At 34.5% G+C, this 25,210-nt stretch overlaps 1 protein-coding gene and 1 long non-coding RNA gene across 14 annotated transcripts in view; one reads left to right on the top strand and one right to left on the bottom strand.

Annotated features, from left to right (window-relative positions):
• TBC1D19 (TBC1 domain family member 19) overlaps positions 1 to 25,210 on the top strand; it is a 146,951-nt gene that overhangs the window by 55,929 nt on the left and 65,812 nt on the right. For all 13 annotated transcript variants that reach the window (XR_012434766.1, XR_012434768.1, XR_012434767.1 and 10 more), the window contains 3 exons: positions 4,973 to 5,045; positions 10,665 to 10,703; positions 12,337 to 12,449. Coding sequence is in view for 10 of the 13 variants with exons in the window: in XM_005554634.4 (XP_005554691.1) it covers positions 4,973 to 5,045; positions 10,665 to 10,703; positions 12,337 to 12,449 (225 nt within the window). In the remaining 3 variants the exon portion in view is untranslated. The remainder of the gene's footprint in view (positions 1 to 4,972; positions 5,046 to 10,664; positions 10,704 to 12,336; positions 12,450 to 25,210) is intronic.
• On the bottom strand, positions 12,249 to 14,039 carry LOC135970890 (uncharacterized). The gene is made up of 2 exons (XR_010586779.1): positions 13,974 to 14,039; positions 12,249 to 12,444 (listed from the first exon to the last, which is right to left on the bottom strand). It is a non-coding gene; the product is annotated as an uncharacterized lncRNA (long non-coding RNA).

A 25,210-nucleotide genomic window follows, 5' to 3' on the forward strand; every position in this document is an offset into this window, starting at 1 on the left:
AGAATGCCAGAGAAAAGACTAACAGGGATTCAGAGAACCCTTACAAAAAAGAGGTTGGCTAGATATTAAATTGCCTCACAATGAAGCCTACTGCATTCTGTGCCTGACCCTTGCCGACAGAGCTTCCAATCAGTTTTTTATTACCTCGTTTCTAAATAGGAATGACCAACCTAGAAACCCCAGACTTTTGAATTCTTCCAGTATGAAAGACAGGACCAAACTAAAGCAAAACCAAACAGCAACAACAATAACAAAACCCAAATAGCCAAATTAGGGAATGACTACTAGTAGGCATTTCAGGTTCTGATTTACATTCATACTCACAGGATACAATAGATGATAACCTGGTACCAGGTTCACTTAAATTTGTGAGTGAAACAGGACAGAAAACAGCATGACAGTATACTAGCATGCCATTAGCAGGTTCATCATCACGGAGAGTCCTTACAGTCATCCAAATGCTACTTCCCAACCCTCACAAGGAAGGTATGCAACTGGAAATGACAAGTCACATAGGCACAACATAGGGAAGTCTCATACACCATAGGAATCATTTCTTGTAATGCACATAAGCATAGCTTCTAAGTCCTCCCAAGAGACACCACACAGGTGGCTAAGGCCTGTGTTTTCCAGTCAGTTTTTGTACTCTACTCACAGTTTTCCATTTCAGATGTCGTTTACCAGTCAAGGATCATATGTTTTCAGTAAATAACATTGCTTAGCAACATAGTGGGGGCGTTTCTCTTAGAATTTTTTTTTGTGTGTGTGATTCAGTACATTTTCAGGGCAACAGTGATGGGAGAAGGTAAACACAATGTCATCTTCAAATGGACATGTTAACCATTTATTCCCAAAAGGAGACTTTAATGAAACCATTAATATTCTCAGTAAGATAAAATATTACTTGAAACAAGAACAGAATTTCATTAATGCAAGAAAACACTTGAGAATGAAAAGGAGGTTTTTGGCTTAAGAATATAGTATGCCAAAAAATACATATCGATAGATGAGTTGAAAACAAAGCTGAGGAAATCTTTGTCAGAAGATGAAGCAAAAAACCAAAGAAATGAAAAATAGGAGTGAAAAGATTTCTTAAATTACAAGTTCAATCTACAAAGATTAACATCTGACCAAAAGGAGTTCCAGAAAAGGGAAACGGAGGGAACATAATTAAGTTTATAAGAATTTAAGAAAGATGTGGATCTCCACTGAAAAGGCTTACCAAGTACCCAATGGCATGAATGAAAGAAGATCCACACCAAGGCACTTGAAAACGAGAAAACTGAAAATTTTTTATAAAAGAAAAGCAGAGTATATACAGTGTCAGGAATCAGAGTGGCATCTTACTCTCAGCAACAACACTGGAAGCCAGAAGACTTTGAAGTAATGTCTTTAAAAACCTGAGTGATTTCAAGCCTGGAATTCCATATGTAACCAACAGTCAATCAAATGTTAAGATGGAGTAAACATTTTCTGATGTACTGATCTAAAATATTTACTCTTATTTAGGGAGCTCTTGGTAGAAGTACTTCAAACAAGGTCATAAACAAGAAGCAAAATATGGGACCCAGAAAACAGGATCCCAACCAAAGAGAAGGAGAATTTCCAGAAATGATAGTGAAGAGAAGATCCAGGACAAAGGCTGTACAACTGGACTGAAACACAACAACCCTAGATTGGAGCAGGAGGTTGGAAGGTTCCAGGAGGGATGCTTGCAAGAAAAACACCAAAAGTGCAGATGATCTCACAGGCTTGACTACATGCGAAATTATATCAAGGAGGGTCTTTTCAGAGTTGTTATGGGTTTAGGAAAAAGAGGTAAATGATTAGAGAAAATTGTATAAGTGAAAAATCAGTTTAATTATGAACAGTGTGGAAAAAAGTATAAGAATGAAAACATTGATAAGTACAACATGCCTCACCAGTGAAATATTTACATAGTCACAATAATGCAAAACTCTCAATATGGATTTAATTAAGAATTAATGATGACTGAAGGGTGGAAATAGAATGTGCATGAGCTAAAATCCTCATTTTCCATATAAAATCAATAGATGATATCTGAAACTGCCACGTGTAGAGGCAGTTTCACATGAAGATTAGGTGATGACCCTCTGAAGCCAGCCAACTTGAAGGAGTTTGCTAGGTAAAAAAGCAGGGAAAGGATAATTTAGACAAAGTTTCAGCTTATGTGTGAATGAGACTACTATGTATTCTGTCTGTCTGAAGAGACCCTAAACTGATGCGAATGCATTCTTAGCTATTGGAGAACCAAAAGCTTGTGGCTAATTTTCAAGAAATTGTGGCTATATGATTAAGAATGTAGTTAGTCCTTTTATTCCTCAGTCATTATGGATAGTTGTCCCTGCCTTGCCTATATCATGTAACCTGGCAATATAATGATTCTGACTCCAGGATGCATGGTTTATCTGTGACCCTAGTCTGCCTGTACAAGTATTGAACTTGGTGAGGCTCAGCGAGTCCTGTGATCCTATAATGGACAGCCCTTAAACCTAATTACAATGTTATGTAGACACATACATATTAAACAGAAATTCCTTATAACTGAGATTTATTACCTCTAAAGTATAGTTGTGACAAATTCCTATTTACTAATTTGGTTATGTGGAGGCAGCTGGTTAGGACTAAAGCTAAGTAGTGTGGTTCAGTATTTATCGAACCCCTTCGCTATGTCAGGCCCTGTGCCAGGTAGTGAAGCAGAGTGCAAATGTGTGTAAGAGACAGTGCTTGTCTTCCAAGAGCTGCAGGCTAGTGGAGAGGTGGGCAGTAAAAATACAATTTTAATATAATGTGGTTATGTGCTTGGTTGATAAAGGTTAATATATATGCATAGAAAGTTGCTTATATCAGCCTGGAATATCAAGGGAGGCTTCTCTGAAGATGAGATACCTGGGGTGAGTTTTGAAGGAAATCTGAGATTAGGGTCCATGTCTGTTGACACTGAGTTAAAAATAGTCCAGGGCAATGAAGTAGGAAATGGATGTTCAGAGTTCTATTTATGCTTTTTAACATGTCCTAGCCTAAGTAAAACTCTCCATTTTAATTACAGAACCTAATATTAAAGCATTTATTGGGTATAAGTCCCTTTTGTAGTATGAAGATTAAGGTTATTGAAAAAAAGAAATACAAAGGATTTCAATTACAGAAGAGTACCTTAAAATAAATGGAAAACAATGGTTGAAAATGGAAGAATAACAAATTTACCTCTTCAGTCATTAAAAATTGGTAACATAAGATGCAGTCCTTTTTTTTTTTTTTTTTTGCAGTTGCAAGATTTAATAGAGTGAAAACAGAGCTCTCATACAATGGGAGGGGACCCAAAAGGGGTTGCCCACTCCCAGCTCTAATGCCTGGGTTTATATCCCGATCATTTTCCCTCCTCCCCCTGTGCTCTCATGCGATATATGACTTGACAATACTTTACCTCCTGCTTTTAGCCTAAGTTGTATTTTAGTGAGCCCTCTTTACTACCTGATTGGTCGGGTGTGAGCTGAGTTACAAGCCCCGTGTTTAAAGGTGGGTGAGGTCACCTTCTCAGCGGGGCTTAGGAATTCTTAGTTGGCCTAGGAAATCCAGCTAGTCTTGTCTCTCAGTCCCGCCTCTCAACAGGAAAACCCGAGTGCTACTGGGGAGGTTGGCCGATGATTGCTCTAACTGCTTCCTGCTGAATTGGGGCATAGTGGGGTCATGCAGTTGAGATTTCCTCGGGAGGGGTGCCTTCGATGTCATTAACATCAGAGCATGGGCTAGCAGGCCGGTCCTGGGGTCCATGGTAGATCTTAGTCATGGACAAGATGCAGTACTTTTTAAAGTGTAGATAAAGTTTAAAAATTGAAATATAGTAGTAGTTATTTAAAATCTATACAAAAATGAAATGTGTATATGTATATGTTAGGCTGAATAACTATCTTGTAAAGGACATTAATAAATCACTAACTTAAGTAATAATAGATAATTAGTAAGGATTAAAACTAATTCCATTTTTTAAAGGGCAAGGAAGTATGGGTTTAGCAATTAGAATAGTAACAAAATACTGAGGCAAATATTAATAGAAATATTTAATTACTTAGAGCATAAAAATGTGAATAATGTGAGGTTTTTATATATTTAAAAACTACCAGACAAACATTATTATTTTCCCTAGACATTACTAGATAAGTAGAGGAAGTCTGGAGAATAAATCTGATTTATCCTTATTTTAGCAGAGCACTTGATGGTCCAATTGTACTTAAAAATTAATTTAAGTTGTTTTGGATATTTGCAGTGTTTAGTTGATTAAGATCTGAGTGAGGTACAGTACCACAGAAAGCACAAATACAGGATCATAGTGGTAATTTTAGACAATGATTTTAGAAGATAAAATTGGTAAGTGATACGCATATCGAGTGTTTGTATATGTGTGTGTGTGTTTCAGGAAAGGTTTAAAGTTAGTTTTTTACTGAAAGGATAATTATCATTCCTTATCTTACTGAGTAGTCTGTTACCTAAAAAGGCAAAATCAAGAACTATTTTTGAAAAACAGTTATTTTAAACAATGGCAGCACTCGTTGGTCAAAAGGCAAGAAGTAAAACTTTTATTAGGTAGGAAAAATTAGGAGAAAGAAAAATGTTGCTAATGGCTCTTCATTTGGATAAATATTACATGTTTGTGTCTTTCCCATTGTATATTTATATTTCCTAAATGCTTATATCTTTTCTATTCATGATTATTTCATATGAAAATAATAAACATTATGTAGTAATCACTGGTTATTCTGTTCCTTAATTTTGGACTAATGCATTATTATTTAGATGTTTAATATGTCCTTTTCTTTTTTAGGTATTTGAATAAAGCAAAGCCTCATTTCACATTGTGATTTTTATTTAAGCTAATGTTTAGGCAAAGGTGATCTTTTAACAATGTGCAGTAAAGTCTGAGATCTATGTCAATTCTACATATGTTATTTTTCAGAAAGAATGCTTTGTGGAACTTGGCTTAAATATAGGACAACTGGGTATAGATGATTCTACACAAGTGCCTCCTGGTTCGTATTTTTCCAATTAATTCAATTAATGATAAATGAGAGTGAGCCTAAGGTTTATATTGCGATTTCCAAGTTAATTTAGCAGTTTTTATTTTTATATCTGAAAACTAAGCGTGCTTTTGCCTCTCCTTGGCTACTGTTATATATTGAATAGAATCCGGTATGTTGTAAGTATTAGAGTTCAACCAGATTTTGTCTTTTTATTTGATCTTTAAAATGATTTTGAAAAGTCATTAGACATATATAAGTTATTTTTGTTGTCAGAATCTTTACTGGCAACATCCTTTCCTGGCCAACAGTATCTGTTTTTACTTTTGTATCACCAAGTTAAGTGAACACTGACGTCTACCTTGAGTCAACATAGGCTTTAAAAATAGTGTCTTTTAAACCTTAATAATCCAAGCAGTTTTCCTAACTTTTCCCTTTTTGTGCATAAATTCAGTGTACGTTTTACTAAATACTACATTGGTATTTAGCTATAATAAAAACGAAGTAAAAATTTACTTAAAGTATGGGAGCCCTGTATTGTAGTGGAAATAATACTAGATAGGGATTAGGAGACTATTCTGGTCTTTCCTCTGCCACTGGCTAACTGTATAACATGCACAAGTCACTATACATCTTTGGACTTGTTTCTTCCTCTATAAAATAAGTTGGCTCTTACTACTATTATACTAGCAATATTACATAATTATTACTATTATTATTCTATATAATCAGAAATAACCATTGAGTGCATACTATATGTTGCATCTATATTGTCTCATTTTAACCTCTCAGCAACTCTATAAGGTATCTATTTTCATTTTAGATACTTTATTAATGTATAATGCACATAGAGGAATACATATATAATAAGAGGACAGCTTAATGAATTTTTACAAATTGAATACACCTATTAAAATACCCAGAACACTAAACAGAAGCCCTCCTCTACCCTCTTTCAATCTTTAATCCCCATTACAAAGATAACTACTATTCTGATTTCTGGCAGCACAGATTAGTTTTTCAAATTCTTGAACTTCATATGAATAAAAGCATACAGTGTGTCTCTGTGATGTTTGACTTCTTTTGTTCAAATTATATTTGTGACATTTGGCCATATTGTTACATGTGTTTATAGATCATTTGCTTCCCAGTGTTCCACTGGATGCATATACCACACATTTATTTATCTATTCTACGGTTGGTAAATATTTGGGAAGTTTCAAGTTGGGGATAGTACAAATAAGGCTACTATTATCATTCTAGTATGTGTTTTTTGGTGAATGTATCTATATTCTGCTGTGGAGTATATACCTGGGAGTGTATTTGGTCCTAGAAATATTCATTCATTCATTCATGCATATTCATATTTGTATATGTTCATTTTTAGTAAATAACTGCCAATGAGTTTTCAAAAGTGTTAGTACCAGTTTACACTTCCACCAACAATGTATGAGAGTCGTAGTTTTGCTGTATGTCCTCACTGATGCTTGGTGTATTTCATCTTTGTCTTAGTTAGTCTGGCAGTGTATAGTGGTATTGCAATATGGTTTTAATTTTCTTATATAATGTGATGTAGGATTATTATCTTCATTTTAAAGTTGAAGATGTGGAGATGTTAAGTAACTTGCTCCAGGTCACAAAACTAGTAAGTAGTAGAGCCAGGATTCAAAACTAAGTAGTCTGTCTCCAAAGTCTGCTACACTGTACTGCCTCCCTCCTGCCACCTTTGACAGCCTTTTCTTATTTTATAAGAAGATGTAAAATATCTTATAAAATAAAATACCTTATACTTTTATTCATGGCAAATGATAGTCATATAAGAAAAGGAAAGGAAGTAGTAACACAGCCTTGAATTATATTTTTATTTTTTACTTTTGAAATATCTTTAAGAGGTATTTAAAATTATTCTAAATCTCATAGTATCTATGCTTTAGAAGACTTAACATACTGTATTTTTAAACTTAGAGTGCAGATTTTCCTTCTTTGATTCATTCATAATATAACAATTGTGTTTGAGACCCTGCTGAGGGCCAGGGGTTGGTAAATACAGAGTTTTATGTAGAATACATAGACATAGACATAATCTCTGCTTTTAGGGGAAAAAATAGTGGTAAGTGACAGATAAGATACAGTGTGGTATTTGCTGTTATTACCTTTAAAGGGCGACTGGAGCATAGAACATCTAAGCCTGCTTGAAGGAGGCTGACGACCTCTTATTTCATATTTTAGTCTGTGTCTTTCGCTTTAAGTTGGAAATGTAATGCTAATGTTGGAAAATGTTGCTATACTTGTGTTTGGCTAGAGGCAAGTTTTTTATATTCAGAATTAAGTTTAAGTGTGGCTTAAGGGAATTGTGTTCTTACACATCTTTAAAACCTCTGTTACCTCTGTTTTATCATTACTGTTATTCAATTATTATCTTTGAAATGCATTTCTTACTTACGAGCTTTTATATATAAGTCAGGAGAAAAAATCCTTACAATTATACTATAGAATCCTTATTTAACAATAATAAAAAAAAAACAGTCATAGCCATTATTTCTATAAACTCATGAACACGCTTTGCATTTATTGTAAATACACACACACATTTACTATGGAAACCATTTGTAAGACTGATATTAACAGAGTGAGCAAGATCAGCATTCTTTCATAAGCCTTTATGATAAAGGAGGTCCTATGTCTGATATTATTGTCTGAGTGTATGTAATAATGAATCTTAATTAGACGAGGGTTCTACTAAATAGACATTTTCTTTCTAAAAGAAAAAACCATACTCAGTGCAGTATTTCCTGAAGCGTTATACTAAGGAGCACTCATAAGATGCCCTGTGAAAAAGAGAATCTTGTTGTCAAATAAGGTTTGAGAAGGGCTGAATTGTATACCTTCTTAAGATGTACAGTGTATGTTACTATCTTAAAGACTATGAGAAGTCTTAACTATTTTAGGTTAGCATCTTCCAAGATCATTTTAACAGAAGTATTTTTCCTGAGCAAGATCTATTAATATAGATGCATCTGTTAACATAATGGTCCTCAGGGCACTCTGAAAAACACAGAATTAGAGTATAAGTTGGAGATTCTGGTTCTGATTTTTTAGGCTTCTTATTCTTAGGACAGAAAATAGCATTTAAAAAACAGAATTATTGTATTTCACATAATTGAATAGTTAAATTTTTTAAGAAGTCTGATTATTGTTATTTCATACTACTTTGGGTAATAAAGCGCTGTTACCATCTAGTAATATCATCTGCTTTTGTTAGAAAATGAGAATTGGCTGGCAACTTATTTTTACTTGATTATTCAACTGTTCTTTATTCATTCAGTGAAAATTACGAATATAAAACATTTCTTGGCACATTATGAGAAGAAAATCTTGAACTGTATAAACTACATTGATTGAAATGAACATAAAGGATTATAATTTGAATCTTAAGAGAAAATTTAACTTAATCCTTAGTCAAGGAGGATGAAAAAAATCGAGCTGTTATGGGCCAGTTTTGTGATGTGCTTATCAGGATAACTGAGAAGAACCAGTTATGGGGTTCTCTGTGAAAACTATCTCCAGTGCCTGTAATACACTGTTTGTTATTTTCTGAAAGTTTACTGAGCTAAGCCCCACTATAGTATGCTGCAGTATTACATCTGCCGTTTCATGCTATTACAGTGTTCACTGAAGCATTGTCTTCTTTGGCCACTAAGTCTCAGAAATCATAGCTGATTAAAATGAAACTGTATTGTTACTATATACATATATACATATGTTACTATATACATATATATATGATTATGTTAGGGATCCCAGACACTTTCCTTAGTCATTGTATAATCTGTTCAACTAATTACTTCCTAATTACTTCAGAAGTACTAGGACTACAATAAACTAAAAGAATAAGGCATTCTGGCTCAAATACTCTAGTGAAAAAACAGCTTAATGCATTATTTTTTAAAACTAAAAAATTATGTAATACTGAAAATGTACCACACTTACATTAATCTTTCTTTGATTAAGAGAATTCTTCTGATTTTTCCTTAGTGTTGCAATTTTATATTTCAAAACTAGAGTTTTCAAGTACTGCAGGTAATAGAAAAATGACTGCTAATTTTTAAATAACTTCTATAGAAGTACAACATACATACTGGATAGCACACAAATCACATCTATACAGATCAGTGAATTTTTACAAAGTAAAAAGGAGGTTACACTTGCGTAACCTCCAGCTAGACCAAGAAACAGAATATTACCGGCACCTCAGAAGCCCCCTTAGGCACATGTCCAGATTCTGTCACGCTCATGGGTAAAAACTATTCTGCCTTCTGGCATCACAGATTAGTTTTGCTTATTTTTGTACTTTATAGAAATGAAATCACATATACTCTTGTATGTTTGGCTTCTTTTGCTTTTCCTTATAATATTCAAGGTGTTGTAGAGAATTATAAATCATTCATTCTCATTGCTGTATTATAACCTATTGTATGAATATGCCACTGTCTAGTATACTGCTGATGGTAATTTGAGTTGTTTACATTTTCAGTTATTATCAATGGTGGTGCTGTGAATATTCTTATACACATCTCTTGGTGCACATATGTATGCATTAGGGTTTATAACTGAGAGTGGATTGCTAATTATCGTGGGATATGCACATCTGTTTAGTGTTAGTAGATATTGCTGGACAGTTTTCCACAGTGTTTGTGCCAAGTTCTACTCCTACTAGCTTTGTATGAGAAATTCATTTGCTCCACATCTTTTACATTTAGAATTGTCAGTGTTTTTCATTTTAGCTATTGTGGCGGTTGTGTGTTTCATAGTGGTTTTAATTGCATTTCCCTGAAGACCAATGTGGTTGAGCAACTTTTCATGTGTTTATTGGTCCTTCAGGTCACTTCTTTTGTGAAGAGCCTCTATTTAAGTCTTTTGTCTGTTTGTGTCTGAGAGTCATTTGTCTTTGTCTACCAGGAGTTCTTTATATATTCTGAATAGGAGTCTTTTGCCAGATATATGTACAGCAAATATATTCTTCCACTTTGTTACTTACATTTTTCTCTCTCTTAACAGTGTTTTTTGATGAACAGAAGTTTTTTTTTTTTTTTTAATGTAATATAGTCAGTTCATGAATCTTTTTCCATTATGATTGGTACTTAAAAAAATCTCATCATAGAATCTTTTGAAATGATATTTGTAGAGTGAGATTTTTGCTATATAGTAGTAAGGCTTTTATTAGATATACTTTTATTAGATAGCCAATGGTAGATTGGAGTGGAAGTAGGATTTTGTAAATGAAGCTGTCAATAAGTTTTGTTTTTCTTTTAGAAAAAACTAAAAGATGAATGATTAGGAACATTTTTGTATTATGAGGAGATGTTTTAACGAAGGGAAAATTCATTCATCAGTTTTTTGTTTGATTAAATGCTCATAAGTCTGTTTTAATTTTAAACAAAAAATTCTTTCGCTTTAAACAATTTAGAAAAAACATTTTTACATATAAGATATTCTTGTAGTTTTCTATATAGCCATCTGGCTTTAAAAATCATGAAACGTATCAATACCAGAAAAATATATCTAATGTTGTTCCAAATGTGGTTGATCATACTGGTGTCTAATAATTTTATTTTCTTTTAACATTTTTAGAACTTTTTGAAAATGAGCATGTACGTATTGGGCAAAAAGGTAAGCTTTTAATTATAAAAGTTATTATTTATGAAAAGTGAGACAGTCCCAGGTAAATGTCTGCCTCAAATAACCTCCAAGGAAATTTAATCTCTGAAAAGCAAAAAACCTAAAGAGGGGTAATAGTTAACCATGTAGACTATATAATGAAAATCTTTGTAAGTAGGGAAAATGCATCATTTTGGCTTTATCAATAAATATCAGAGAAAGAAGTACACAGCTGGTTCACTAAAAAGGAAATGCAGACACATATTCCTCAGGGATGTTAGCTTAATCCATTTGGCAGTAGAATTTCATTTTAAAATCAAAGAGGCAGGTTCTGTCTTTGATGCACCCACACACCTCTCATTAGAGTTAATGGGAATATGCTCCCGCATTAGGAGAAAATATAACTGTAATGGTTCCCAGTGACCATTCACAGTGGTGTGGCTTAATAACCAAAGTGGCTGTTAGTATTCTGGGGAATAATTTTTCCCTGTCTTTAGAAGATTCTTTTCCTTGTTTTTATAAATCCTTTTTTGTCTTTGAAATATGAAGTACAGATTGGTCTTTGTGTCAGAATGAACCTTCTATGGCAACTATATTGTCATGTACCAAATCCCTAGTTCAATTTTTAAAAATCGTATTTATTTAGAATTTATTTGTATGATTTGACACTTTTATTAAGAGCAATTGCAAATTAAAGAATATGTTTCATCTCTTTTTTATTTCATGATTCCTTTGTTTCTTCTGCTCATGTCATGTCATTTTCATTTAATATAAGATTATTTTTTCCATATCCTTTTAAGAAGAAAATATAAGGAAACAATACTGGTTAAACATTAGCAGTTGCTTTGGTATGTCTTTTTTTGGTTTTGCTTCATTTTGTTTTTTTGGACCTTTATTTCCAGACTGAATAGCTGACATTTTTATTAAAGAAAATAAAAATTAAAATGAAAGCAAAAAATAACGTATTGATTGTGTGAACTTGGCTGCTTAAGAGTAATTTGATCCTTCTTACATGGTTATGAGATCTTTGTTTCTACGTCTTTTAAAATTACTGTTTTCTGTTGATTTTCGCAAATAACTAAGAAGTCATTTAATAGAATAGATAGCTAACATTCTTATATACTGTAATTCTTAGCCTGAAACTTCATGTACCATACTATTTCCAAATATTAGAACATTCATGAGGTAGTAGAATATACATAAGAAATTTGGGGTTTCTGTAGCTATGAATTTACCTGATAATGGAATCTAAAAATTATTTCCTATATGTATATACATGCAGACAGACAGACAGACACACACACACACACACACACACACACACACACACACACAAGTTTCAGATCCATGGAGCTATAGTTAAATCAAAGTGATCTCAAAGTCCTTATTAAGTCCCTCCTTATCCAGACTGGGTAGGAGATGAAAGAGCTTAAAGCTTGCAACTGGGGCAAAGGTGGGGGGATGGGGGCTGCAAATAGGGCTGTATTGAAATCCAGAGAATAAGTTTTAAAAGGTAAAGATATGGTGTAATTATGTTAGATAGAAAGACTGAATGTCAGCTTCCCAAAAGATTTATAATTGAAGATTTCAGTGATATTTCTTACATTCTGAGTTTTCTAAGGAGATTTTCATATACTTTTGATAGTTCTAGCAGAACAAGATAGTGCTGCTGCTCAACAGTACATCAGACAAGGAAGTCCCACGGCACTGAGAGCTGAATTGTGGGCTCTCATTTTGAATATTTCCAGCCAACCTGAGGTAAGAAGAAAAAAAGGGTGGGTCAGATTTTAGCTTTGGGGTATTTATTTTTCAAAGACCAGTTATTCAAAATAGGAAAAAACTTTTGTTTCTTAATCTATTATTAACCCCCTTTTGAAATTTTCAAAATCACTATAGTTTTAGGTTCTAAAATAAGATGTAACATATAATTTAATCATTGTCTGCTTAATATACACGTTTTTGTTATTAATAATTAATGAAATGGTGTGATCTTACATATACAACAAAACAGTAAGTAAAATTTTGAGAAGTGGAGGCTGACAATTTAGATCCGTGAAGATGTGTGGTAGAATAAGGATGTTAGACTACAGAGAAATAAAGAAAGGCAACTCAGGTTAAGTAAATGAATTCTTTGTCCCTATAGTTACCTTTGAAATATGCACTATTTTTATGGTTCTAGAAATTGACAGATTAAGTGGGAATGTTTTTTTTTATATGTAAGAACATTTTATTTTAGGAAATATGAATATGAAAAGAGATCACCAATAGATGGGTAATAGATTAAATAAAACAAAATTATATAAGACATTGATTCTTGAAATATTCTTAGTGGGGATTTTTTGTTTGTTTTTTGCTTAAGCCCATTAATCATAGAAGTTATCCATTTAAAAGATTTTAATGAATAGCACACTAATAGTTTTCTAGCCTGGTGTTTAAAAACATGGGTCTTGGAATCATACAGACCTGGTTTCAACTTCTAGCTCCCCCAGCTTACTAGAAATATATCATTGAGCAAGTTCTTATATTTCTTCAAATCTCAGTTAGCCCACACTTAAATATAGGTAATAATATTTATATCACATAATTATTGTCAGAATTAAATGAAATAATGTACCTGTACTTTTAACATAGTGCCTGGAACATAAATGGTCACTATTAATAAAAGTAATCATAAGTGTTACATATTACATATAATTATGTTATAAGTTAATTATAATTAGTAATGATGTTTTTAAAGAAAATCAAATGTTATTAATACTATTATAAAAACTACACCTCTAACCCTTGCAAACTATGTATACGTGCATGTGTGTATACTGTGTTTTAAATCTCCTTCTGAACAGCTCTGTCAAAAATCACTTGCCTCCTTTTTGTAACAATAAAGCTTGTAATTTATTTCAGAGCAGTTTTAGATAAATGATATTGCTAGCCTTTTATAGTGACACTTTAGAGAAAATAGGGTATAAAATAGATTTGAGTATATATTGGGCATTTTTTTGAGTGTATCAATTCTTGTAGAAGATACAACTCTTGTCCTGATCTAACTTTGTAGATGCGCTGCCAACTTAACTGTATAGAAATTGGATTAACAAATTCTGTCTCTTTGCAGAGGAATCACTGCCATTTCTAAAACAAATTTAGAATATTTCCAGAAGTATCATCCTAATAACCCCACATAATAATAAAATAATAATCCCCGGTAATCATTATTTTTTACAGTGTTCAAAGGTCGTTTTTACTACTTATAGATGTTTCCTTGTAAAAAGAAAAAAAAATTTTTACCCTTGAATTTTGGAGCTAATAGCCATCTGAATTTTCTAATTGCAAAGTGACAAGTCTATTCAATATCTGTAAATAGAAATTAATATTTTCAGAAAAGCAACCCTGAGGTTTTGATTAAAGCATCTTTTATCACTTACAGTTAATTTCAGCTATAAAAGTGTGACCCCAGTGAACTATAGTAGTTCCAAAATAATTGTTGTAGGTGGTACATTAGAGAGACAGAAAGAGAGAAGGAAAAAGAATACTACTTCTTATTAAGAATACCTTATTGAAATTTTTTGTTGAATCGCTTTTCAGTCACATAAAATAAGCTGCACATATAATTGTAGTCATAGTTGAGGAGTTAGACATAAGTGGAAGATTTTACATTTCACAAACATAAAGCTATTCTTTAAAATCTATTTCAATACAAAGACTTTGAATATAATACTTGTGGTTCCTAGTAAATTCTTTTCATAGTTTGAATAGAATATTAACTTTCATTTTTTTAAGAAAATCTGTGTTAGGTTTAAAAAGATTTCTTTCGTATATTTCCTTTTCTACACATTTCTAGGTATGTGTCAAAATATCCATATTTAATAAACATTGTTCATATTTTAAAAATTTTTAAATTTCAGTTTGCTAATTAAAGACAGAAAATGTTCCTCTACTTTTGCTCTAGGTACTTGCTTACTGATAAAATAGCCAAGACTAATATTAACAAATAAGATTTTCTTTAGTGATTTCTTAGGAAGATTCTTACAACCTTGCCTTGGCCCATAATGATGCCTGACCTGCCTGGATTTTTGTGGTCAACTCACTTAGTCTTCACAGTGCCTGTTTCTGACCTCTACTCTCTTCAATCCCTTCTCTTCAGTCTTAGCAAAATACGTCACCTCCTGATACTTAGAGAAAACAGAAGTCATCGTTAGAAATTCGTTCAAATTCTTCCTGCCAAACTTGTAAACTTAATTGCATCAGCACCTGGTCCTTTCCTCATCTACTTTTATTTAAATGGAAGAAATGTCAAACTGGGCACAGTGACTCAGGCCTGTAATCCCAGCATTTTGGAAGGCCGAGGCAGGTGGATCACGTGATTTTGTGAGTTCGAGACCAGCCTGGCCAACGTGGAGAAACCCTGACTCTACTAAAAATACAAAAAATTAGCCAGGCATGATAGTGCATGCCTGTAATCCCAACTACTTGGGAGGCTGAGGCACGAGAATCACATGAACCCAGGAGGTGGAGGTTGCAGTGAGTGAGATCATGCCACTGCACTCCAGCCTGGGCAACAGAGCAAGACTCTGTCTCCAAAAAAACAAAAGAAAAGAAAAGAAATGTCCACTTCTTATACCTGTTGTCAGTATTTAACCTCATTGACTACTCCTTTATTGAAATATTCCTTTGCTTTTGTGACACAGTGCTCTTTCTGGCATTCTTCATTGGTGGAGGGTCTTCTTTGTCTTATCAGTTAGGATTCTTGAGGGTCATTCTCTTCTTCATACATTCCTTAGCAAATACTACAAACTCCCAAAACCTCAGTTACCAATTACCTCAAATCTATATACTTTCTTCTCAGATCTCTCTTTTCTAAACCTCAAATGCAGCTGCTTAGTGCACCTAAGCACTTGTGTATCTCACAAGCACCTCCAATTCAAGATGTCAACACTCTTCCTAAATTCCTTTTTCAGTACCATTGTCCGTCAAGGAACCATAGCCAGAAACCTGGTGTCATCCCTAACTCCTGAATATCATATTACTCAATTATATTACTCAATAATTCCTTCTTGATTTAACTCCTAAACATGTTTCACTACCACTCTCATTTCAAAATACCATCATTTCTTGCCTGAATTAAAAAAAAAAAAACTTTCTACCTTATCTTTCTGACTTCAGCCTTGTTCCCTATGAAATCCTTATTATTATTATTATTATTATTAATTAATTTATTTTGAGATGGAGTCTCACTCTGTCATCCAGGCTGGAGTGCAATGGCGTGATCTCGGCTCACTGAAACCTCCGCCTCCTGGGTTCACGCCATTCTCCTGCCTTAGCCTCCCCAGTAGCTGGGACTACAGGCGCCCACCACCATGCCCAGCTAATTTTTTTTGTATTTTTCAGGAGAGACGGGGTTTCACTGTGTTAGCCAGGATGGTCTCGATCTCCTGACCTCGTGATCCACCTGCCTCAGCCCCCCAATACCCTACTCTTTAAAAAACTGAAATCTAGTGATATGGTTTGGCTGTGTCCCCACCCAAATCTTACCTTGAATTGTACTTCTCATAATTCCCACATGTCATGGGAGGGACTAGGTGGAGATAATTAAGTCATGGGAGCAATTTCTCCCATCCTGTTCTCATGATAGTGAGTGAGTTCTCATGAGATCTGATGGTTTGGTTTTATAAGGTGTTTCCCCCTTCACTGGGTACTCGTTCTCTCCCCTGCTGCCCTGTAAAGAGGTACTTTCTGCCATGATTGTAAATTTCCTGAGGCCTCCTCAGCCATGTGGAACTGTGAGTCAATTAAACCTCTTTCCTTTATAAATTATCCAGTCTTGGGTATTTCTTCATAACAGCATGAGAATGGACTCATATAGTAAATTGGTACTGCAGAGAGTAGGGTGCTGCTATAGATATCTGAAAATGTGGAAGTGACTTTGGATCTGGTTAATAGGCAGAAGTGGGAATAGTTTGGAGGGCTCAGAAGAAGACAGGAAAATGTGGGAAAGTTTGGAACTTCCTAGAGACTTGTTGAATGGCATTGACCAAAATGTTGATAGTGATATGGACAATGAAGTCCAGGCTGAGATGGCCTCAGATGGAGATGAGAAACTTTTTGGGAACTGGAATAAAGGGGACTCTTGTTATGCTTTAGCAAAGAGACTGGCAGCATTTTGTCTCTGCCCTAGAGATCTGTGTAACTTTTGTCAATTGAGAAAAATGACAAGTCACAATTAGGAGGTTTGTTTGCCAAAGTTAAGGATGTGCATCCTGGAAACAGGTCTATGCCTTCTCCAAAGATGATTTTGAGGGCTCCAAATTTAAAGGGGAAAGTGAGATATTGAGAAGTACACAATTTTCATGTAAGAGGTGGGCGGGAAAAATAGTTATTCATGCCTTTGCCTGGCTCAGTGAATCTGCATTTTTTTTTTAACCTAAGATGACACAGACAAATGCAGCGAGGAAAAATGTGGGGAATCTGCATTTTTCCATAAGGTAACCTAGAAAAAAATGGGGCAGGGAAGCAATCAGATATGCATTTGTCTGGTGGGCAGGGAGGTGACTGCACCTGTGAAAATAAGCTATCAATTTACATTGCCATAGTGAAATTTTAACAGAAACACCTTAAGGTAAAGATCTTCGAGCTCACTAGGAATTTCCTTGTGAGTAAAATATGGGGGAGGTGTGTAGCTTTTCATCTTATAATCATCTTTTTTAAGAAACAAAAGGGGAGGCAGTTTTGCATGACCCAATTCCCACCTTGACTTTGCCCTTTAGCTTAGTGATTTGGGGACCCCAAGATTTATTTTCCTTTCACACTTTGCACTTGAGAGAGATGATTTAGGGTAAGTATCTGGTGGAAGAAATTTCTAAGCAGCAAAGCATTGAAGAGGTGACAGAGCATGAAAGTTTGGAAAATTTGTAGCCTGACAATGTGGTAGAAAAGAAAAACCCATTTTCTGGGTAGAAATTCAAGCTGGCTGCAGAAATTTGCATATGTAATGAGGAGCCAAATGCTAATTGCCAAGACAATGGGGAAAATGCCTCCAGAGCATGTCAGAGACCTTCACAACAGCCCCTCCCATCACAGGCTTGGAGGCTTAGGAGGGAAAAATGGTTTCCTGAGCCAGGCCCAGGGTCCCCCTGCTCTGTGCAGCCTCAGGACATGGTACCCTGTGTCCCATGCTTCAGCTTCAGCCGTGACTAAAAGGGACCATGGTACAGGTCAGGCCATTGCTTCAGAGGGTGCAAGCTCCAAGACTTGGCAGCTTCCATGTACACAGAAGTCAAGAATTGAGGTTTGGGAACCTCCACCTAGATTTCAAAGAATATGTGATGGATATCCAGGCAAAAGTCTGCTGCAGGGGTAGAGCCCTCATGGAGAACCTCTGCTAGGGCAGTACAGAAGGGAAATGTGGATTGGAGCCCCCATACAGAGTCCCCACTGGAGCTGTGAGAAGAGAGTCACCATCCTCCAAACCCCAGAAGCTTGCACTGTATGCCTGAAAAAGCTGCAGACACTCAATGCCAGCCTGTGAAAACAGCCCTGAGCAGGGCTGTACTCTGTAAAGCTACAGGGGCAGAGCTGGCCAAGGCCATGGGAGCCTACCTCTTGCATTGGCATAGTTAATGCCAGAATGAGTTGAGACTTTGGAGGACTGTTGGAAGGGCGTGACTGTGTTTTGAATTGTGAGGACATGAGATTTGGGAGGGGCCAGGGTAGAATGATATCGGTTGGCCATGTCCCCATCCAAATCTCATCTTGAATTATGGTTCCCATAATCCCTACATGCCATGGATGGGACCAGGTGGACATAATTGAATCATGGGTGTGGTTTCCTCCATTTTGTTCTTATGATAGTGAGTTAGTTCTCATGAGATCTGATGGTTTTATAAGGGGCTTCCCCCTTTGCTGGGCACTCATTCTCTCCCCTGTTTCCCTGTGAAGAGGTGCCTTCTACCATCATTGTAAGTTTTCTGAGGCTTCCACAGCCATGTGGAACTGTGAATCAATTAAACCTCTTTCCTTTATAAATTACCCAGTCTCAGGTATTTCTTCATAGCAGCGTAATAATGGACTAATACATCTGATATCACAGCTCTTCTGGTTAAAGACTTTTTAAAATCCTGTATTTGAAACACCTTAACATACTTCCTCTTTTCCCTATGTTTGTACATGTTCCATCTACTTTAAAACAAATCTTTTGTTCTGCCTTTTCCTTCCTTTCTACTCACTCCTTCCCATAGCATTATACATTCTCAAGTCTTTTCTATCTTAGGAATAAAAGTAAATCTTAAACCTCATGCCTTTCCTAGCCATCTCCCTCTCCCTTTCCTTCCTTTCACAGCTACACCTGTGAAACAAAATTCTGTGCTAGACTTAATTTCATTAATTACTTGATTGTATTAATATGAGTTAAGTAATGCTGAGTTAATCACTTGATCTCATTAATTACTCAGTCAATTGTAGTCTGACATACACCCACCCCCACTATATGACTACAACTACCCTAATTAAAGTCACCAAGGAATAGTGGACATATTTTAGTTCTTATACCTACAGTATTGATATCAGTGCCTACTTGATCCTTGAAATATTCTTGGTCTTTACTTTAGTTCACCCTGTTTTCTTAGCTCTTCGTTCTCTTTTCTTTGTTTAGTCTCCATTTGGATTTCTCTGCTGGACCTTAAGTGCATGTATTTCTCAGAATTCCATTTTGATCTTATTCTATACATTTTCCCTGAACTGCCTCATCACAAATCACCTATTCCCTAATGGCTTCAACTCTCTTTTCAATCCAAGCTTTTGTTTAAGCCTAAAATTTTTCATTTCTAGTTGCCTAGAGTAGCAGTCTTCAGCCTTTTTGGGACCAGGGACCAGTTTCACGAAAGACATTTTTTTCCATGGATGGGGGTGTGGGTGGGAATGGTTTCGTAATGAAACTGTTCCACCTCAAATCAGGCATTAGTTAGATTCTTATAAAGACCACACAACCTACATCCCTCTCATGTGCAGTTCACAATAGGGTTTACACTCCTATGAGAATCTAATGCCACTGCTGATCTGACAGGCAGCAATGCTTCCTGGCCCACCGCTCACCATCTGGCCCAGTTCCTATAAGGCCACGGACTAGACTGGTACCATGCTGGGGATTGGGAACCCTGGCTAGAGAACTCCATTATATGTTTCATATATTTCAGATTCAAAAATATATCATATGTCTAAAAGAAAAATATATCATATGTCTAAAAGAAAAGGCATAATCTATACCTCAATATTTTCTACAAGACACGTTGAATTGTCTTTGCACCGTGTTGTTCTCTCCCTGAAATGCCTTCTCTGCCTTTTGTCTACTCATCTTACAATTAGCTATAAACTGTTAGGAATTCTTTGGTTTTTTTCATTTCCCAAGAGTTTATTTGTTTTTCTTAAGTTAAGACGGTGTAAATCTGTGTAAAATACCAAAAAAGTAACTGAAATTAAAATATTCTCTGATGCTAAAAATTGGGCTACTTTGTTTTTCAAAGATTGCTTTTTATAATGATGTTGTATTACTCTTACATATATATACATTACCAGAGCTTATACTAAATAGTCTTTTAAAATATTCTGTTTATATTGGTAATCATTAAATTTTATAGATCCTTATATATTTTATCAGATAAATTAAAATATTAACATAAAAATTTGTCTCATTGATTGTAAGCATATGGTGTAATTCTGACTTTCCTACCAATGTTTTTCTCTCATGTTACATGGATAAATTATACTAAAAACTATTGAAACCAATAGCATAGACTGAGGATTATGGAAACTATTTCAGTCACCAGCTATGACAGTTAACTTGGCCAGATCTCATTTTTTAAATGTGAAAATTCAGAAAAGAAACTAGATATTTCCAAAGTCTCTTTTAGGTCACAGATTCTCCGGTATGTTTTTTTACCTCTAGAATTTAGAATAGATTTTTGTCTAAGCACTGTTATCTGTTTAAAGTCATAGTTATGAATTTATTCATAGCATTTAGATTGTGTCTAATCTTTTAGGAAACCATCTTTAGTTATTCAAATTGGTGACTGGGGATCCTTGTATGAGTACAAATTATTAACTGCATACTCTCCTGCTATTCAGGCAGCAACCAGCCCTATAACTAGTTTAGATGCTTTTAGATCTTTAAGCACTATAATTAATTGGGTGGGAAAATAATGTGTTTTACTTAATTCAGTTTACTATTTGCATCCATTTGGGAGAAAACTCACAATTTGAAATCCACATAAAAATTTTGTTTTGAAAAAATAAAGGGATCATGAGGTATATGATTTTGTCCATGTGTCAATAAAATATACTGCTCAGTGGTTGATAAAGAACAGCTGAACTCTTAAGAACTCTGTCCAAGCTTATGCCTAAGTCACTAGATAACAAAGGTCTTGATTTAGTCTAAAGATCTCTGAGGTTAGGTTACTTGTCTATCTGGATTACTGCTATACATCTATCTTCTAGCCGGAAATATTAAACATCCAATAAAATTTTCAATAAAATATACTAAAAGTTGAGTTAATGTCCTGTACAGGGATGTGGATGAAGCTGGAAACCATCCTTCTTAGTAAACTATCACAAGAACAGGAAAGCAAACACTGCATGTTCTCACTTATAAGTGGGAGTCGAACAATGAAGACACATGGACACAGGGAGGGGAACATCACACACCGGGGCCTGTCAGAGGGTAGGGGATTAGAGGAGGGATAACGTTAGGAGAAATACCTAATGTAGGTGATGGGTTGATGGGTGCAGCAAACACCATGGCACGTGTATACCTATGTAACAATACTGCATGTTTTGCACATGTACTCCAGAACTTAAACTATAATAATAAAAATATATATATATACACACACACTAAAGGTTTAATATTGTTAAGCTATATGATATGTTATTCAAGAGAACAAGGAAAAGTATAAAAAATAATTATTTCTTATGTATATAGTATCTTTGTTAGATGCAAATATCAATAAGTTTTTAAATTTTACTTTATATTTTAATAGACATTAAAAGGGTTATATTGGGGAAAGCCAGTATATTTTAAGTAGTTATAATTATGTCATAGTTGTCAAATGACATTAATAAAACTTAGCAGCCATTTGTAATCAAATCTTTAAATGAATTACTGAAAAATAATACAACTATTTCCCCAAACCAATAATAAATTTAAACAGAAACGTCAAAGCTCTTTTCATTAGAATTGGGAGTAAGGCAGTGATTATTCACCAGTATTATTTGTCATAGATTTTGAGGTCCTAGCTGAAGATGTGGAAATGAGTTGGTTTATGTTTGGGGAAAGTAGAGATACAGCCATCTTCTTTGCAGATGATCATGACTGTATACCCAGAAAACCCAACAGATTTTTAAAAAATTACAAACAGAGGGATATGAAATAGATATACAAAATCAAGCCTTTTCTCTATTATCAATAATGAATTAGAAATATAATAGTGAAAAAATACCTCATTTTCAATAGTAGAAACATTAAAATATCTGTAAGATAAATTTAGCAGGACAGGATCCATAGGAGGAAAATTATAATACTCTATAAAGAGCAATAATATTTAACTCTTACATAGCACTTACCCTGTGCCAGATACTATTCAGAGCATATTACATGTATTAATTCATTTATTTTTCACATCAACCTACAGAAAAGTTGCTGTTATTTTCATCATTTTACTGAGGCTCAGAAAAGCTTGTTAATTTACCTAGGGTCACACAGCTGAGCTCTGCATCATTCTTGGGTGGAGAGCCTTAATGTCATTCATAAAAACAGGAAAGTCTTAATATTATAAAATTTGTCAGTTTTTCCAAAACAAATTTATTAGAGTATTAATTTTATTTTTAACTGGATGAAGTTATCATAAAGTTCTCATGGAGACTAAATGTTTAAGAATAGTCCGATAAATTATGAAAAATAATGAATGGTGAGTCCATAGATAGATCCAGGTCTAGCATTTTATTTCAATTGCAAATGCATGGTTTATTTAATAAATGATGCTGATAATTGACCATCCTTCTGAAAGAAAACAGACCTTTTGATAACTAGGTACAAGAATAAATTCCAGGTGGATTATAAATAATAAAAAAAATTTAATTGACAATTTTAGAAATAAAATTAGGAAAATATTTGTATAAACATGTGGTGGGGCAGCCTTGCCCAAATCTAGTAGGAAAACCCAAAGCCCTAGAGTACTTTATAAAAATGGTCAATGTATGTTGGCAAGGAAGTGGAGAAACGGGAACCCTCCTTCACTGTTGGTGGGAATGTAAGTTAGCAGAACCACTGTGGAGAAAAATTTGGAGGTTCTTCAAAATACTAAAAATAGAGCTACCATATTATCCAGCAATCCCACTCCTACATATATCCCCAAAAGAAAGGAAATAAGTATATCGAAGCGATATCTGCACTCTCATGTTTATTGCAGCACTATTCACAATAGCCAATATTTGGAAGTAACCCAGATTTTTATCATTAGAGGAATGCATAAAGAAAATGTAGTACAAATATACAACAGAATACTCTTCAGCCATGAAAAATAGTGAGATCCTGTCACTTGCAACAACATGGATGGAACTGGAGGTCATTATGTTAAGTAAAATAAGCCAGTCATAGAAAGACAAACTTTGCAGGATCTCACTTACTCATGGGAGCTAAAAAGTAAAACAATTGAACTCATGGAGATAGAGGATAAAAGGGTAGTTACCAGAGGCTGGTAAGGGTAGTGCAGGTGCAGGGGAAGTGGGGAAGGTTAATGGTTACAAAAAATAGAACAAGTGAATAAGACCTAGTAATTGCTAGCACAACAGAGTGACTATAATAAAAATAATTATACTTTTAAAAATAACTAAAATACTATAATTGGATTGTTTGTAACACAAAAGATAAATGCTTGAGGCATTTACCCTGATGTGATTATTACACACTGCATTCCTATATCAAAATATCTCATGTAACTCATAAGTATATATATCTACTATATACCCACAAAAATTAAACAGAAAAATAAATTGTCAATCTATACCATAAACCAAAATTAAGTAATACATTTTTGCATTACAAATGACAGTTAATCTTCCTTATAAACAACAAATCTAACAAATTATTAAGAGAAAGATAATCTAATAGAAAAATAGGTATATGTTATGAATGACAAATCATTGAAATGGAAATTCAAATGGCCAATAAATATATGAAAGGTTCGTCAACTGTATTATGAGTTAGGAAAGTGCAAATAAATACATCGAAATGTTTCTCAAGCATGAAAATGTTTAAAAGAGGTGAGTACATAGATAAAATGTGCTCTCATGTTGCTGGTGGGAATTCGAATTGATTTTTTTTTCTGCGATTAGTCAGGCAATTTGTAGCCCAGTTTAAGATACATAACAGCCTTGGCCAGGCACGTTGGCTCATGCCTGTAATCCCAGCACTTTGGGAGGCCGAGGCGGGCAGATCACGAGGTCAGGAGATGGAGACCATCCTGGCTAACACGGTGAAACCCCATCTCTACTAAAAATACAAAAAATTAGCCAGACGTGGTGTCAGGCGCCTGTAGTCCCAGCTACTCCTGAGGCAGGAGAATGGCGTGAACCTGGGAGGCGGAGCTTGCAGTGAGCTGAGATCGTGCCACTGCACTCCAGCCTGGGCGACAGAGCGAGACTCCGTCTCAAAAAAAAAAAAAAAAAGAAAAAGAAAGAAAGATACATATAGCCTTCAGCCTATAATCCTGCCTTTGCCAATTTATTCTGTAGATATAAAAGCATAGTGCCTAAGGATATTTATTACATTATTTGTAGGGACAAACAACCTGAGTATCCATCTGTTCAGGTTGTATGATTTAAAAAATTGTGTCAAATCTATTCAGGGATATGATTAAACAAATTGTGTCAAATCTATACCATAGCTTTAAAAATATTAAAATATATGTAACTATTAAAAAGAATGAGTTAAATGTGTATTGTTTAACAAGAAGGAAAACCATGATATAGCATTAGGTTAGAGAAGCTGAATAATGAGTATGGTATGATTCCATTTCATATTGAAAAACGACAACACAAACGCCCAACTATGATTACATAGTCATATAAGCATGGAGATAGGTATAAGCATGGAAGAATACAAATTACAAATAACACCACAAATACAATACCAAATACAAATAATATTAGTTATTTTGGGACAGTTGAATGGAAGGAAAAAAGATGCTTAACTTTTTCTTTATTTTACTTTAGATTGTTTCACTTATTTTAATGGTCATATATTAGTTTGTAATTTTAAACTTATTTTTAAAAAGGAGCAAACCCCTAAACGTAGCTTTTGCATTACTTTACTTATGCCAACTGGCAGGAATTGATATTTGAATTAGGTGCTGTTTCCACCATTAAGGAGCCTGCATTCTAGCCAGAGAGATGGATTCAGTAGATACAATGGAAGATAAATAAAATAGTAAAATAATTTTGCTTTAGTTAAAAAATGAAAACATCAATGATAACCAATT

This window comes from Macaca fascicularis, chromosome 5, assembly GCF_037993035.2.
Source record: "Macaca fascicularis isolate 582-1 chromosome 5, T2T-MFA8v1.1".
Taxonomy (NCBI): Eukaryota; Metazoa; Chordata; class Mammalia; order Primates; family Cercopithecidae; genus Macaca; species Macaca fascicularis.